The sequence below is a fragment of the Camelus bactrianus genome, chromosome 2, assembly GCF_048773025.1.
Source record: "Camelus bactrianus isolate YW-2024 breed Bactrian camel chromosome 2, ASM4877302v1, whole genome shotgun sequence".
NCBI lineage: Eukaryota > Metazoa > Chordata > Mammalia > Artiodactyla > Camelidae > Camelus > Camelus bactrianus.
Window position 1 is genome coordinate 89,124,239 of NC_133540.1, and position 15,148 is coordinate 89,139,386.

General features: G+C 40.9%; 1 protein-coding gene across 2 annotated transcripts in view; it reads left to right on the forward strand.

Moving 5' to 3' along the window:
- Window positions 1–4,554: 4,554 nt before the first annotated feature.
- BMP2K (BMP2 inducible kinase) overlaps window positions 4,555–15,148 on the forward strand; it is a 118,892-nt gene continuing 108,298 nt past the window's right edge. Inside the window, exon 1 of one of the 2 annotated variants that reach the window (XM_074345937.1) lies at window positions 4,555–5,293. In XM_074345937.1, the coding sequence (XP_074202038.1) occupies window positions 5,110–5,293 (184 nt within the window). In that variant the 5' untranslated portion in view covers window positions 4,555–5,109. The remainder of the gene's footprint in view (window positions 5,294–15,148) is intronic. The other variant, XM_074345945.1, reaches the window with a different exon arrangement.

Here is a 15,148-nt window from a genome sequence, read left to right on the forward strand (position 1 = left end):
TACCAGTTGCTCAGTAAATGTGCCTGTTCTCCTTTCAGTTTCTCCATTTGATGATATCACCTTCTGAAATTCCCTGACTCTCACCATACTGAATGGGTTCTTACTGTATATTGTTTCACACATTGTTTAGTACATTGTACAGGTTCAATAAATAATCTCTATTACAGCTGGCAGAAGTCTAGGTAAAACAAGATGTGAATTTTGATAAGAGATTGAAGCAAAAGCTGACAGTAGCTTCAATCCTTTCTTTCTCTCTGTTCCTCTCAGAGCAAGTTGAATAGAGTTTTGCTTGTGTTTATGTGAATGCTGCCACGTGTGGAGATTCAGCGTTGGTTCAACACACTGGGAGAGCATCGACATCTTTCTATGGGAACCGCTGACCTGCTTCCAAACCCAGAGGAGCTGCTTTTCGGTCCCCAGAAGTCTTGAAAATCAGAACACCAACCGTACTGTCAGAAGGAGATTTGAAGGCAATGTACCGTCCCAGCACAAACTTAGAGCTCATCGTTTCTGTCCAGAGCTTATGGTCAACTCTGTCTCCACTCCTAATCTTTCCTCCCTGCCTCTATTACATGGTTGTGTACATACCTCTCCCCTCACCTGACAACAGTCTAAAACTCTTTGAGAACTTGATTTGTCATATTCAAATTTGCCCTTCCTAGTTATACCCTCTCCCAATCCACAGTGTTTTACCCACTGTAGATATCCAGCAAATATTTGTTAAATTTTAAAAATACCTGGGTTAATCAGAAATTAATCTCATTTATCATCGGGTTCCCTGAACTTGAGTAGGACACTGATGTCAGGTGAGTGACGTGGCCACAAGGCACGGGAGGGGACTCTACGTCCTCAGACTGTAGCCATCACACCGTACACTGTGCGTTTTCAAGGAAAGTCTGCGTTGTGTAGCGGTTTAAAGCATAATGTCATACTACCTAGTTGTGAAACCTGTTACAAGTCACAAAACAGACCTCAGGTGTGTGACCTAATCTCTCTGTGAATCAGTAGTCTTATCTGTAAAGTAGGAGTGATAATCCAAAATACTATTTCATACAGTTGTCCTGAAGATTTACTGTGTTAATACATGTAATATGCTTTTGAGTAGCACTGGTACATCACAAGTGCCCAGTGAGAATCAGTTCTTACTTCATGCTCTGAAGTTTGTTATAAATGTAACTGGGAGCAGGGTAGCAGCTCAGTGGTAGGAGGGAAATGCCAAGGCTATCAGGGAGAGGGACGCTAGGAACATATCCAGGCACGTGCCTGTAATCCCATTCTGGGACGAATGCTTCTGGAGGCAGGAAGGTATTCCCATTAGGAGGTGTGAGGCTAAGGTGCTGTGTACCTGGTGTCCCCTCTCCCCCCAATTCAGCTAGGTGGAAGATCAAAGTACCTCTCTTGGTGGTGAAGTTGCCAGCCTCTTGCAGTGTTTTTAAAAAGCATGGTCAAGTTACAGGAAGAATTCTAGCACAGAAAAATATTTCATGTCAAATGAGTCATTTCTCCTATTAAGAGTATTTGTGAACATCTTTGTATTTTAAACTATACTATCAGATGAATTTTTCCTAGATGTTTATACATTTTTTGCAGGTGTAGTGATGATGCTGAGTAGTTTTAACAGAGGATTTAAATATCAGTGACATTTAAAAAGCTTGTTTTAATAATGGAGATATATACATTTATATTCTTCTAATGGACTTCAGGACTTCTACTTTTTTGGAAAAGATGGGCATTTAACTAGGTATAAACTAATATTGTTATGCAGGGAGGATAATTTTTCTTAATAGCAAAACATAATGAGGGTAATAATGATGGATAATGTATCATCAAAAGAAAACACTGACTTGTGAGGAAAAATGGTTCATCAGGCATTGGAAGAGATGACTTATACCAGTAAATTACTTTGATCCATGTCAGTCTTTTTTCTCAGTTCACACATATCTTTGAGAGCCACCTTTGTGTAAAACAGAGGAGGGTCAAAGTAACAAGAAGGGTTACAACTTTCCAGGAGAAGATAAAAATATAACAATAATCCTCCCTGCCCCCATTGTCAAATTCCTTCCTGTTTAAAGATCTCAGAATCCTTTAGTTGGCTACAATGGTCTGTTGACTTTATCAGTATATCGTAATATGAAACCTTGCAAACTGAAGCAAGCTGCTTAAAAAAATAAAAAAGTCTTTATTAGGTGGCTAGTTCCCAACTATTTTTATAGTAGTACAGTTGTAAACATTTGGAAGACAGACATAGGTATTAAAAAAAAGCCCTGAAATGTAATTTTAATCTTTTACCTCTATTAAACTATTCTATATCTGTGTTCTTATTATAAGTCACCTCAATGACAGTGTTTAAGATGGTCAGAATGTACATTATCCACATTTTTTTCCTAGAGATTTTATTTTCCAATAGGAAGCCAAAGTGAATGTTCTTACATAGCCATGGTATAATGAGCCCAAACCAAAAGACTAGAATTGTCAATATAGTTTTTCCACTGATTAGTATCGCATTTTCTGCGTAAAAAATGGTTTAAGGACAGTCAATTTTAACTCACCAAGTGGCTAGAAGGATACAGTCTGACAGGTAATAGCAACATCTTTGGGTAATTAGTGTAAATGCTTGGCATTCCTGTTATTAGTAACACAATGTTTTTGCATTCTTATTAGTAATATGTTTGTCACAGAGTATTGTGATGTTAACATTTTGAGAAGATCACACAAATCCAAATTTTATTGTCTGGTGAAAAATTAAAGAACACACTGCTTAACGTTACCCAAAATTTTTGAGAGGAGGTGTATGCCTTAAACAAATGATCAACTTCCATAACAGAACTCAGGTTATAGGAGTACAGAGAAGTAATTTTTTTTAAACCACAGCTATTGTGGTAAATTTGCTCCCACACTGATCATAGGACATTATTTACTCTTGTGTTGTCATCAAATGAAGTTGTATTAGGCTGATAGTAGTTTTGAATTGTATGAAGTGACTAAATTTCTCAGTTTTTCTGCTTGAAAAATGTAATTCTAATGTTGTAGGAATAAGACTCCACAGTGAATCCCCACAGTAAGAAGAAGGGTCAGCTTATTTCCAAATGGAAATCCCCAATTGTCACACCACATCAATTATCTAACAGAATCTGACATCCATTGAGCTGGAATGTACTTTAAAGGTCAGGTCTCTGGATGAAGAGTTTTAGCTTAGTGGGTTATGCAGCAAAAAAATGCCTATATCCAGAGCACTGTTTCAACGTTGGCAGAAATAGCTTCTCTGGGAAGAAAAAATGCAGGATTTTAAGCCCTAAGCTTTTGCCTTAAGTACATTTTCTAATGTTTCTGCCTGTATCTCATAAAAAGTTGGATAAATAAATAGGAGTTGGGATAGAACCACATTCATCTACTTTCATAAAAGGTGCACACTGAAGTCCTGCAGGCACGATTTATTTGGCCTACACTTACAAAATTTGGGAAATGCCGTATTAGGAAAAAAAAAATTCCAGATTTCTGGCTTCTCTTAAGAAACTGGAACCTCTGGCCACAGTAGGCCTGTATTCATACGTGGAAAAAGCAGGCTGGATTTGAGAATCAGCTGCTCTCTTTACACATATTCTATTATTTTCCATTCTTAACTGTTCTTAAGTCTTACACCACGTTCACGTTGCCTGCCTCACCCCGCAGGCACTGAGATTCCTGCAGTTTATGAAATGGATGCAATGCGTTTTTTTTCCCCTTCCTTTTCCCAAATGGGTTAAGTCTCTTCGTTAAAGGAGTGGGCGAAACCAATGGCTGGTTTTGCTTCTAAGCAGTCCTACACAGTCCTAAGTCTGCGTTTTTCAACGATCTGACGCTAGCCTTTTCCAGAATAGCCCCAAGTACGAAACTAAGTATCAAAGGATGGCCCTTGAAGTTGTAGCTCTGCCACAAGCCAGCCATGTGACCTTGGGCGAGTCCGTTAAGCTCTCTTGGACAAAGGTGATGAAAGGTCTCTAAACAGACTTAGTACCTGTTCTGAACAGTTCACGGGGCTGTTGCACAGCACACACGAGATTTTGAAAGTACTCCTAAGTAATTTATAAACCGCAAAACGCTTCCTAGCACCGGCGTCTGTTACAGAGTGCGACACCACAGCTTTAGAAGTCGGGTTACTGGAATCCGCTCTAGTTCCGCGCTGCTCCCACCTCCCACGCTCGGGGGTGGGCGAGCGGAAGAAGATTCTCAGGGGAGGTGGTCTGGAAAAGCGGCTTAGAAATGCAGCAAGAAGTTCCTTAACTGGGGTAAAGTCGTCGGTGGCATTTTTAAGCCCTCAAAGTGACATACCAACTGCTAGCCGTGACAGACCTCGCCGCACGGCCAGCGCCAAAACCAGCCCCTGGGTTACCTCCCTGATCGAAGCCCGGACCCGACAAGCCAGGCTTGAAGCCTCTGGGCCGGGACCCCAAACCCGGGACTCTGGACCTCACCCTCGCCCCCAACCCCCACCATCACCTCCCCCGTCCCCTTCTCCACGTGACAAGAGCCGGAACCGTCACTTCCGGCGGCGCAGGCACCGCGCCTGCGCAGGGCCCCCGGCCTCGGCGACCGGTTGGCAGGGGCGCCGCGCCGCCAACGGCCGCGAGTGGCGGGCGGCACTGGTTCGGCTGGGGCGCTGGCCGTGCTGCGGGCTGCGGTCCAGAGGTTGTGCAGCCCGGGATCCAGCCCACTCCCCGGAGGGCCCGGCCGCCCCGCCCCCTTCTCCATCTCCCTCTCTCGCGCCCTCCTCCGGGGCTCGCGCTCCGGGCGTTTAGGGAGGCGGCGAGGGCGCCCGGGGCACTGGCGGAGGCGGCGGCGTCGCCCCCGCACTCGGGCCCGCCCCCTCGCGCCCCGCCCCGTCCCCGCCCTCCTCGCCGCCCTCTGCGGGAGCCGGGCAGCTGCAGCGGAGCCGCGGAGCGGGCGGAGGGGCCGGGGAAGTGCGCTCGGGGGCGCGGAATGTGAGGCTCGGCGGGCCGCAGCGCGCACGGACCCTCGGACGGGCGAGGGGCGGCGACCTCTCGCGGACGCCCGGCCGCGCGCCGGGCCGGCCACTCTCCCTCTCGCTCGCCCTCGCGCGCTCCCCTCGCCCTCCAGCGCGCCGGCGGGACCATGAAGAAGTTCTCTCGAATGCCCAAGTCGGAGGGCGGCGGCGGCGGCGGCGGCGGCGGAGGAGCGGCTGGTGGCGGGGCCGGCGGGGCCGGGGTCGGCTCCGGCTCCGGTAGCTCGTCCGTTGGGGTCCGGGTGTTCGCGGTCGGCCGCTACCAGGTCACCCTGGAGGAGTCGCTGGCCGAAGGTACGGGCGCCCGGGGAGGCTCGGGCAGGCAGGTGAGGGAGGGCTGGGGTGTGGTGGTAGCTTCTCCCGGTTCTCACCCGCTTCTCTCCTCGCCCTCTAGGCTAACTCTTCTTCCCCCTTCTGCCTGCTCCGCCCAGCCAGCGGGGGCTCTTAAGCCGGCTTTTCTCGCCGCTGGCAGCTCCGGTGCACAATTCTTTCCTTACTAGTTTAAGTCATTTTCAGCCCCTCTTGATGCAAGGAAATACATAGAAAACGTCTTAGCGAGTGCTGTGGTGTCAGGCTTGGACAAGTGACTCATGAGAGGGTCAGATCGAGCACGATTGGGGCTCTTCTCTCCCAGCGGTGGCTCAGGCGGGTGTCATTCGTTGGCCTCCCCACCCGCTCCGCAGGGCACGGGACCCTGCGACCCTTGGTGTTAACCCGGGGTTTGCTCTTGCACACTCATCAGTTTGAAAAACAATTTATTTCTGTGTGCGCGCCTGATGGAGGTGATACTTTGCCCCAGATTCAGTTAGCAGGTTGCTTGGGGGGGGGTAGGTGAACTTGAAATCCACTTACCTTTGTTATTTAGAATCTTCTCTAAAAGACAAGGTGCTAGTCATACCCCTTCAGTATGTCGCTTTGATAGTACTTTAAGAGGCGCTAGGAAAGCGGGTTAACTTTCTTTTGGGAAGTTTTGTGCTCAGTCCTTCATTATCTTTACCAGGCTATGTCAGCAGTTGCAAGTCTGCTTCAAAAAAGTTTACTCCATTAAAAAAAATCCTCCACTTGAATTTTGTATTTCTTGTATAATTGGCTTGTAGGAGATGCTCTCTTGTTTTATTGCATACTTCATTGACTTTTGAGTTTTTAATTGCAGAATGGTGTTACAAAGTAAATACTTTGAAAAAGTCATAAGAAATAAGGAGCCCTTTTAAGTGCGAAGACAGTAGTTTTGGTTCTCTGAGAGTCAGCTGTTGATTTGGTTTGAAGACAGTAGACTGAGAGTCCGCTTGTGTTTTTTGAAATGCCATAAACAATAGCAGATTAGTACAAGAGAAAATCCTGAATGTTCTTGTCTATGAAGTATTCTAAAGAGAAAGAAATCTTGAATTATTCAGGGACGAATGTCTTTGTTTTGCCGGCCATTGCCCCTAATAATGAACCTAGCTGAACCTTAAGAGAGGTGGAAGGAGGATCCTTAGCTTTTCAAACAATGAATGTATGGTAATTGGTGTTGATAGACAGATTTACTATGCTGTAAAATTTCCTAGCTCTTTATTATTACATGAGTTTCAAGTGTTGGTTTAGATTGAGTAGTAAGTTTTAAGAAGATGTGGCTATTAACGCACATGCTGTACTTCTGTCTTTGAGTTGTTGTAGTAACTAGTTGAAGTGTGGCTTGAGTAATATTAGACTCAGTTCATTTCACTAAATCCCTGACGGGCCTTTTATTTAATAGAAGGAAATCATTGACATTTCATCAGTCTAGACTTTGGGTTTGGATTTCTACAACTGCTAATAGGACCAAGCATGTCCTATTATTACCTTAAGCACACAATTTGTAATAGAAAATAATTTTGGAAAATGAAAATAAAAATGAATTTCAAAAGGGGAGCGCTCACTCAAAAATTTTCATTCAGTCACTCATGTCACTGTTAGAGTGTTCCACTGACTTGTGCCATAAATTTGTCATTTCTCTTGGAAAAATCCATAATCAAGTGTTAAGAGGAAGGTTGAACAAACCCTTTTGGAAGATGGTACTTCCCCACCCAACACCCCAGATCCTGGAACTAGGCTTTAAACTTCCCTGGGAAGCCTGAGCCTCGCTTTGTTCACTTGTGTGTGTCTTCTCTTCAGCATGCACACAATCGGAATTAACTATATTCAGTTTACTTTTTGATCTTGACATATTGTTATTTTAGGTGCTTAATATCCCCTCTTCTTTCCAGATGAGTAATGTCACAGTTTAGACAAGATGTTTAAGCACAAGTATAGTTTACATTCAAGAAGTCATTCAGTAATTTACAGATACATTTGCCCGATTGTAAGATTAGAGCAAATGCTTCTGAAAAAAATACTAAAGTTCAGATTTCCTGAACTGGGGAGAGGGTGTAGCAAAAGGAGTAGAAGCAAAGCCAGATCAAAAAACAAACTTAGTAGATTTTACATTTTTGCTTTATGTCTGCGTTGTTTAACTAGAGCCGAGGCTCTGTAGATGCTATGTTCTGAGGTGTTTTCTCCATGCTACTGCAAACACAGGCAGCTTGCCCAGGATGACCTCTGCAGTGTCTTTGAGTCTTCAGTAAACCTGGTGTGAGTGCTGTCTCCCCACACCTCCATATACGTATTTGATTCTCATTATTCCCAGTAGTGAACGGTGATTTAGCAAATACTGAGTCATTTCTCTTAGGGGAAATACAGTGTTAGGATACAGCAAGCCTCTTTTCACAACATTTTTGTCAACCAGTCAATAAGGTACCTTGTTTTATGTGTGTTTCTGTTTATAGACGCCTTGTTTAATATATATTGTTGACTCATTAACACTGAACTCATGGCCAGTAGTACTGTAACTCTTGCCTAAATGAAGCTTATCTAATACACGTATTTCCTCTGTAAAGGAAAAATTGTAGCCTTCTTGTGCTTAGAAACACTACATAGACAACACTTGGGCAGTATCCTTGGGGAGCATTTTAAACAACAAAATCACCAATAAAAACCACAAAAATGAGAAAAACGTAACACTACATAGACCTTGAAATGGGTGCTTGCTTACAGGATGAGAGCTGAAACAAGAAGGCAGAGCAATACCTCATTGATCCCAGCTGGCCTCCTCAAAATTTTCATCACTATGCACATGTCTGTAAATGACTGTAAAAATGCCATTGTATTGATTTGGGGATATTGTATTGCTTTCGGGGATACAAATAAATTTTAGCAAGTAAGCAGATTTACAAATAACTCCCCACATAATGAGGATCCACTGTGTGTGTGTACATACAGGTATAGGTATGTATGTATATGTGTATATATATACATGCACATGTATGTATGTAAATTATATATATTTAATTTTTAAAAAACCGTATGTTATAACTAAACTGTTGGAATAGTTTCCTCTCTGAAATATTGTATGCTTTGTGTCATAATCTCTTTCTAGTTAAGTATTTATATATTTGAAAATGCTGACAACTTGCACCTTCTTAGTTCCTGCTCAAAGTTTAAAGGACTGATATATCAGTGGGGTGTTTTCATAGTTCTCCTCAAAAACAGTCCAGTTTCAGGAGTGCAAATCCAGCTTTGGGTTGTAGAATTGAGGTAGAGCTATATGTAAATTTTAGCTTGAAACAGTGTCAGTTTGTCAAGCACATATAATTCAATGTAACCTTCCAAGTTAAAGCAAAGGACTGGTTTTTGGATCACATACATCCGTAGGCCTTCAGTGCTAGTCACGGGAATTTAATATTGATTGATGATGGGAAGAGTGGGCTCTTGAGTAGACTTTTGCCCCTAAGTGTCTGGTGAAAAATGAACTTAAATGGGGAGCATAGAGACTGGGACACTATCCATAATTTGTTGACATAATCTTTTTTATTTTTAATTGAAGTACTCAGTTACAATGTGTCAATTTCTGGCACACAGCACAGTGTGTTGATATAATCTAATCATGAAATGATGGCGCTGGATAGGAATGGTATTTTGAATATGAATGGGTCGCTAGGACTTTCTGACATGGACGTAGGGGTTGTAGGCATTGTCAGTAATTGGAGGCCAGGAATTAGCTGCAGAGTTCTGTACAAGTTGCTCAGTAGCTCAGAGTTAACTGCTTAGAGTAGGGTGAATTTATGCTAAGAGTTAGTTAATTCTCATTGTTAATTTTATAGGGAGGTAGTAAAGTACATCTGAGCTTGCAATATAAATCAGTAGGAACATGGGTTATTTAAACACGGTATCTCATTTGCAGAAATTATCTGTGGCAACCCAGTAACTTATAAGCTAAAGTTCCCGAGAAATTAGAGTGAGCAGAAGTGGAGGATTTGACAAAGATATTGACAACTGTTACTATTCCATAACTATTTATTAAATGCCTTTTTTTTATGCCTGGCTCTGTACTAGGTGCTATATATATACAGTGGAAAACAAACATATTTCTCTGACCTCATAGAACTCACAGTCTCATGTAGAAGATAAATATTAAACAAACAAGAATAATCAGGTTAATATAGTTAACAATTTTGATAATTGTCATGAAACTAAAGCACAGGGTTTTATGAGAGGATAACTGATTTTGTTTTATATTGGAAGATGAAGTATTTTTTTGGACATTTTAATAGGGATCTAAAGTATGAGAAAAGTTCAGTAAAGGCAGAGGTGTGAAAATGGGGTGGTGTGAAGTATGTCATGAAGAGGTAAGTTCCTGTGTAGGGGAGAATTTCAGGAACTGAAGTCTGTCTGGGCTATAGTGAGTGAATCCCATGGAAGCAGGACTCAAGATGATTTTGGGGAGATGATCGGGATCCCAGGCTTTGTATGCCATGTTGGGGATTTTAGATTTTTATCTGAAAGTGCAGCAGGAAGCTACTGAAGGATTTAAATTAGGGCTGTAACATGCTCTGATTTATATTTTCGTCAGGTCATGGTGTTGCTCGAGACTGACAGGCATACAGATTAGGTGATTAGTTAGGATGGTGGCTGTGGGGATGGAGACCAGTGTTATTCATGCTTAAATGAGGAGACCTGTTGGTGAACTGGATAGGAAAGGGAGTGTTGTAGGAAGTGTGAAGAATGACTTCCTTATGCAACTCTTGGATGGTGGTGCCATTTACTGAGATGGGGAAGAGTAAAGAAGGAACACATTTTTGAGGGGGTGGGTTGGGAGGATATCCTGTAATTCCAGACCTGTTTAGCTGAGGTAACTGGGAGGAAATAAATGTCAAGTGGGAAGTTTAATAGATGGTGTGGAGCTCAGCAAAGGTGTTTGGGTACCTTTAGAGTCAGGTATTTCTGATCAGTGAGCATTTGGCTGTTATTTTCATCCTTGGGAGGGGTTGAATATAGGGAGAGAGTGTTGAATGAGAATGATAAGGCGCTCATGAATGACTCCTGGGAACATTGATCTCAAACATTAGAGTTCATCAGAATCATTTATTGGAGGCTGTGGTAAACCACAGATTGCTGGGGCTTGGTAAAACACAGATTGCTGAGCCCAACCTCCAAAGTTGATTTTGTATGTCTGGGCGGAGCCCATAATTTGCATGTCTGCCAGCTTGCTCATCAATGCACACACTACTGGTTCAGGAACGATACCTTGAGAACTGGTGATTTAGAGTAGGCAGAGACTCAAAGGGAGCTGCGGAGAGTCATAAGGAATACCAGGAAAATCTGATGCCTGGAGACTCAGGCATGAAGGGGAAGGAGCAAACAGTCGCTGAGAAGTCATCTTACTTGATCCATTTTTTAGGATCCTTAACCTACCTTCTAAATCTTTGCTGTAGTTGTTTCCTGAGAATACTCTTGGCTCCATCCACAGTGTGCTTCTCTCCTCCTTGTTCTGTGACTGAGCCTTGTGTTTGCCTCTCACTCTGCCTTTGCCTGTCTGATTCTAGCTTCCTAACTGCTGTTTACATCACTCCCTTCTTCCTGTGGACATTTGTAGCTATTTGCTTTTTACCCCCTTATCACCTTTAATCTTTTGTCTTGAGATACAGTTATGCAAGCACTTGGAAACGCTAAGGTGATTAATTATTGTTCCTGTCTCAACGCCTCTAGCAGATAGTAAAATTCTTGAGGCTAGAAGGACTCTGTCTTAATTGCTTTTTGTTTCACAAAAATTGCCTCACATATCACGGACATTCAGCATTTTTCGAAGGAAATGATTTTTGAATCTTTTTTTTTTCTTTTAAGGCAGAGAATACTTTAATAGAATTCAAGAACTAATTAGCAAATTAAGAAGCACCAATGGAGGGTTCTTTAATTCTTTTCCCCTCAGAGGTCTTCTGCGGGGGCCTGGAGACATTGATTTGTACTTTGGTGAACACAAAGTTTGAAGACAAAAGTTTGTTGAAGGCGAAGTGCCATTTCAGTTAGCTTCCTTGAAACAGCAAAGAAAGAATAACGTGGCTGCCCCCTTAAGTTTTCTTTCTCTATTGGCATTATATTTTTCTTTATTTAGCAAGGGTGGCCGAGTTAAATGAAAAGTATTTTTACATGCAATTCTGAAATTGTTTTCTATTCTACAGTTGATTTTGAAAGCCTTTTTGGATGATGAACTTTTTCAGCACAGTCTTGTTTATCTCTGTATCCTTAATTCCTGTCTAGCAATTTTTTGTTATGGTTGAATTAAACTATCAGGAAACATTGTTTCCTTTTCTATAACACGGAGTTATTATCTATTATGAAGATGAATAATGTGTGATATTAACAAGATAACGTGTGACAGTACCTAACAGTGCATGCCAAATCTCTCAGTAAATATGGGTCAGTATTAAGTTCAGATTTGGTTATAAGCTTTCAGTGAAATCTGACTCTGGCCTTATGGTAACTGGCTTTTATATTAGGTATTACATTTATCCTGAATTCAGTATCACATTTATGTTTGTAAAATATCGTAATTGTTTTGATTAGGTAATTATTATATGACAGCCACATATCATTTTAAAATTTCAATCAGGCTTACAGAAGTTTGATCTTGATATAAGCATATGCTTTTACAATAATATGAAAGTAATTTACAGCAGAGGATATTATGTAGAATCTAATTAACACATAACTTCTCTTTTGGGTTGTTTATGTTATCATTGTAGGGATAGCTCCTAGGATGTAATTTTGATTGTCTGCTGATACACTTTCTCTAGAGATGGCAGTTTTATTCAAGGACAAAATATTAATAGTAAAACAATTCCCAGTTTTGAATATTTCAAAAATACGTAATGGAAACTATACATTTATCTCCAGTAAAGGTGCTAAATTGCACTAATATGTCAAATTGCTTTGCTTTTAGCTGTAGTCAACTTTGTGTGGTTAGGGCTGACATTTTCATGCTGAGCCAATTGGAGAGGTTGTCTTTGGTCATTAAAAAATAATGGAAATAAATTAATGTTTTTTAGTGGCTTTCCATTATGGGTTCCACAGGAGGGAAAAACAGAAAATTGATGTTGTTAGTATTAAGGAAGATAGAAGGCAGAATTGATGTCCATCCTTACATGGATTCCTGATCTTTGACGTTCTTTACTGATCTTGTATATTATCTGGGTTTCTCTTTCACCCCTTCCCTCCTGTGGTTTTTTTTTTTTTTTTGTCAAAACTTAAACTAGAGCGTATACATTTTTTAGAAAACATTTGGTAGCTATCAAAATGATTAAAGCCTTGATGTGGAATTTTGAAATTGAGTCTGAATGGCAATTTCAAAGCTGCATAAGGTTTCATATGCAAGGGCTTGAGACTGCTCATTCCTTGCTTTTATTCTGCATCCATCTGGTGAACCATTCATGTACCCACAAGCCACTATTTTTAGGGGACTGAGTTGGGAAGTTGAGTGGTTAATGACTGAGCTGTTTTAAATAGTTGGGCACTTAGTTAATTTGGAGATTCTCTGTGTGTATCATCTTTACAAATGACATCAGTCAGCACATTTCTGCTAAGTTTCGAGTCTTTCTGCAGGAAAGTGGTTGTTGGGCCTTTCCACAGAGGGACTTTGTTTTTGGAATTTTGGGTTTGTCCTAGTCTTGTAGAATTCCAATAACACTAAGAGCATAGTTTGGATGTAGCGTTTAGGAGAGGCATTTTGCAATGGATATTATTTTAAAATGTGAAACAATTCTTGCTACTAGTTTTCCTATTTTAACATTTTATTAAGTTTTGAAATGATGCCTTCTTGGAGGCAACTATTAAAAAAAAACAAACAAAAAAACAAGGAAATTGGACTAGCTGCTAATCCCAATTAATGCCACTAACTCACTTTATGACATTTGACCTCAGTTTCCTCAAGAAAAAAAATGAAGTGGGTAAAGATGAATCTGTAACATCTTTTTCCGATTTTAGCATTCTCTGATTCTGTCTGTGTAACTGATTCTTACTTCTCCAGCTGATAAGAGAGGAGCATGGGAAAGGAGGGGTAATGATGAACAATTTTAGGATTGAGACCATAGTGAAAAGATTGTTTGATTATCATGCATTTGAGTTCTTTGGCAAACTTCAACATAGGAGAGCAATTTATTTTTTATCCCATGGTATAAAATTGTTTCTTAATCATTGGGAAAATGCCTTTTCTAAGAAGTTGCCTTATGTGGTATCCTTGAGATAGGAGATCAAATAAAATTGTGTGGCATTTCAGAGTGCTGTTTGTTTCAAAGGATGTGCCACCTTAGTTGCTGTTTTTGGCATTTTAATAATTTGGGTTCATTCTCCAAGTGACTCATTGGTAATATATGTATTTAGGAGGGTATCTGGAAGTAAATGTTGTCATTTTTTACATTTTTATTTGTAAAGAATATGTGAGGAAGGGTTATGGTAAACTTTCTCTGACTGAGTTTATGGATAGAAAGTTTAACCATGACATGTGTGAGGAATTAGTTACTTTTTGTTTCTAGTGCTGTCAGGTGTAGTTTGGGTCCCTATTACTTCTTAGAGAATTATGTTCTCATGTGGACTTTTCCTCTCAGGCTCTTTATTCATGAAATCTGCTTTTGTATTCCCTCCAATTTATTCTTCCTAAAGTGGACTTCTGAAGTACAAACTCATTCCTCTGGGATTCAAGGTCCTCTGTAATGTGACTCCAAGCCCCTCTCTAGCCTTCATCTCTCATGGTAACCTTAGTTAGGTGTGTATTATTGCTGCACATGTACTTGATATTTTCTGCACTTCTCTCATACTTTCTCATTCCTATTTTTCAATTTATATTATTACCATTGCCTGGAATGCAGACACCTGCCTCCCCAATTCTGTTGAAATGGAGTCTTGCAGCATGCAGTTAAAATACAGTTACTTTTTTGCAATCTTTATTTTTTCGTGAAACCCCATTTGCACCCAAATGAGTGTAATTACACCTTCCCTTGATGCCCTGTGTAGCAACTGTTGCTCGTATTGCACTTGTTTTGCATAGCTTTGTTCTCGTACAATAAAATGTCTAATAAAAAGTTTCCTGTAAGATTAAGAGCTCCTTTAAGATTTGGCTTACACGCATCTTTTATCTCTTGCAGTGCTGTACTTACGATAGGTACTCAGTACATTTGTAAGTGATTGAGTTCTTGACTTGAAAAGCAGTCAGAAGACCTGTAAAAATTTACTGTAAATCAATTGTATAACAACAGTATTTGTCAAATCCAAAACAGTATTTGTTCAGTTGACATTTAGGAGCAGATTGGCCCTGTTTTTTAAGGTATGTCCCTTTATAGAAAGTAAAATAAGTAGATAGAGATATTTGATAATAATGTAGGTATAACATTACATAGATGGATTAAAAAAATGACCAAATTTATTTTTGGATTCTTAGCCTGCTCTGTTTCTGTTATGATTACACAAATAGTACATATTTGTTTTGTGGGTACTGCATTATTCCTCTTATTTGGTATGACTCTCAGAAATATTCTAGTCGAAGCTCCCTTGACCCGGGTCATCTTTAAGAATCTCACTTCTGTGGGACAAAGAGAGCAAGCTGCAGATGTGCTCTGAGTACCTAATCTTAAGGAAGTAATAGTATGGAAATGGTCAAGTGGCTGTGACTTTCTCTAGAGTGGCTGGTAGTACCAAGGTGTGATGCAACAGCCAGTGTCTAAGAGAATGAGAGGTTAACAAGAAGGGGATCTCATCTCCTTAATGCTTTGGGTGAAGGAAACACATGATCATTACTTTGGGGGACCCCTCTAACTAGTCTGTATG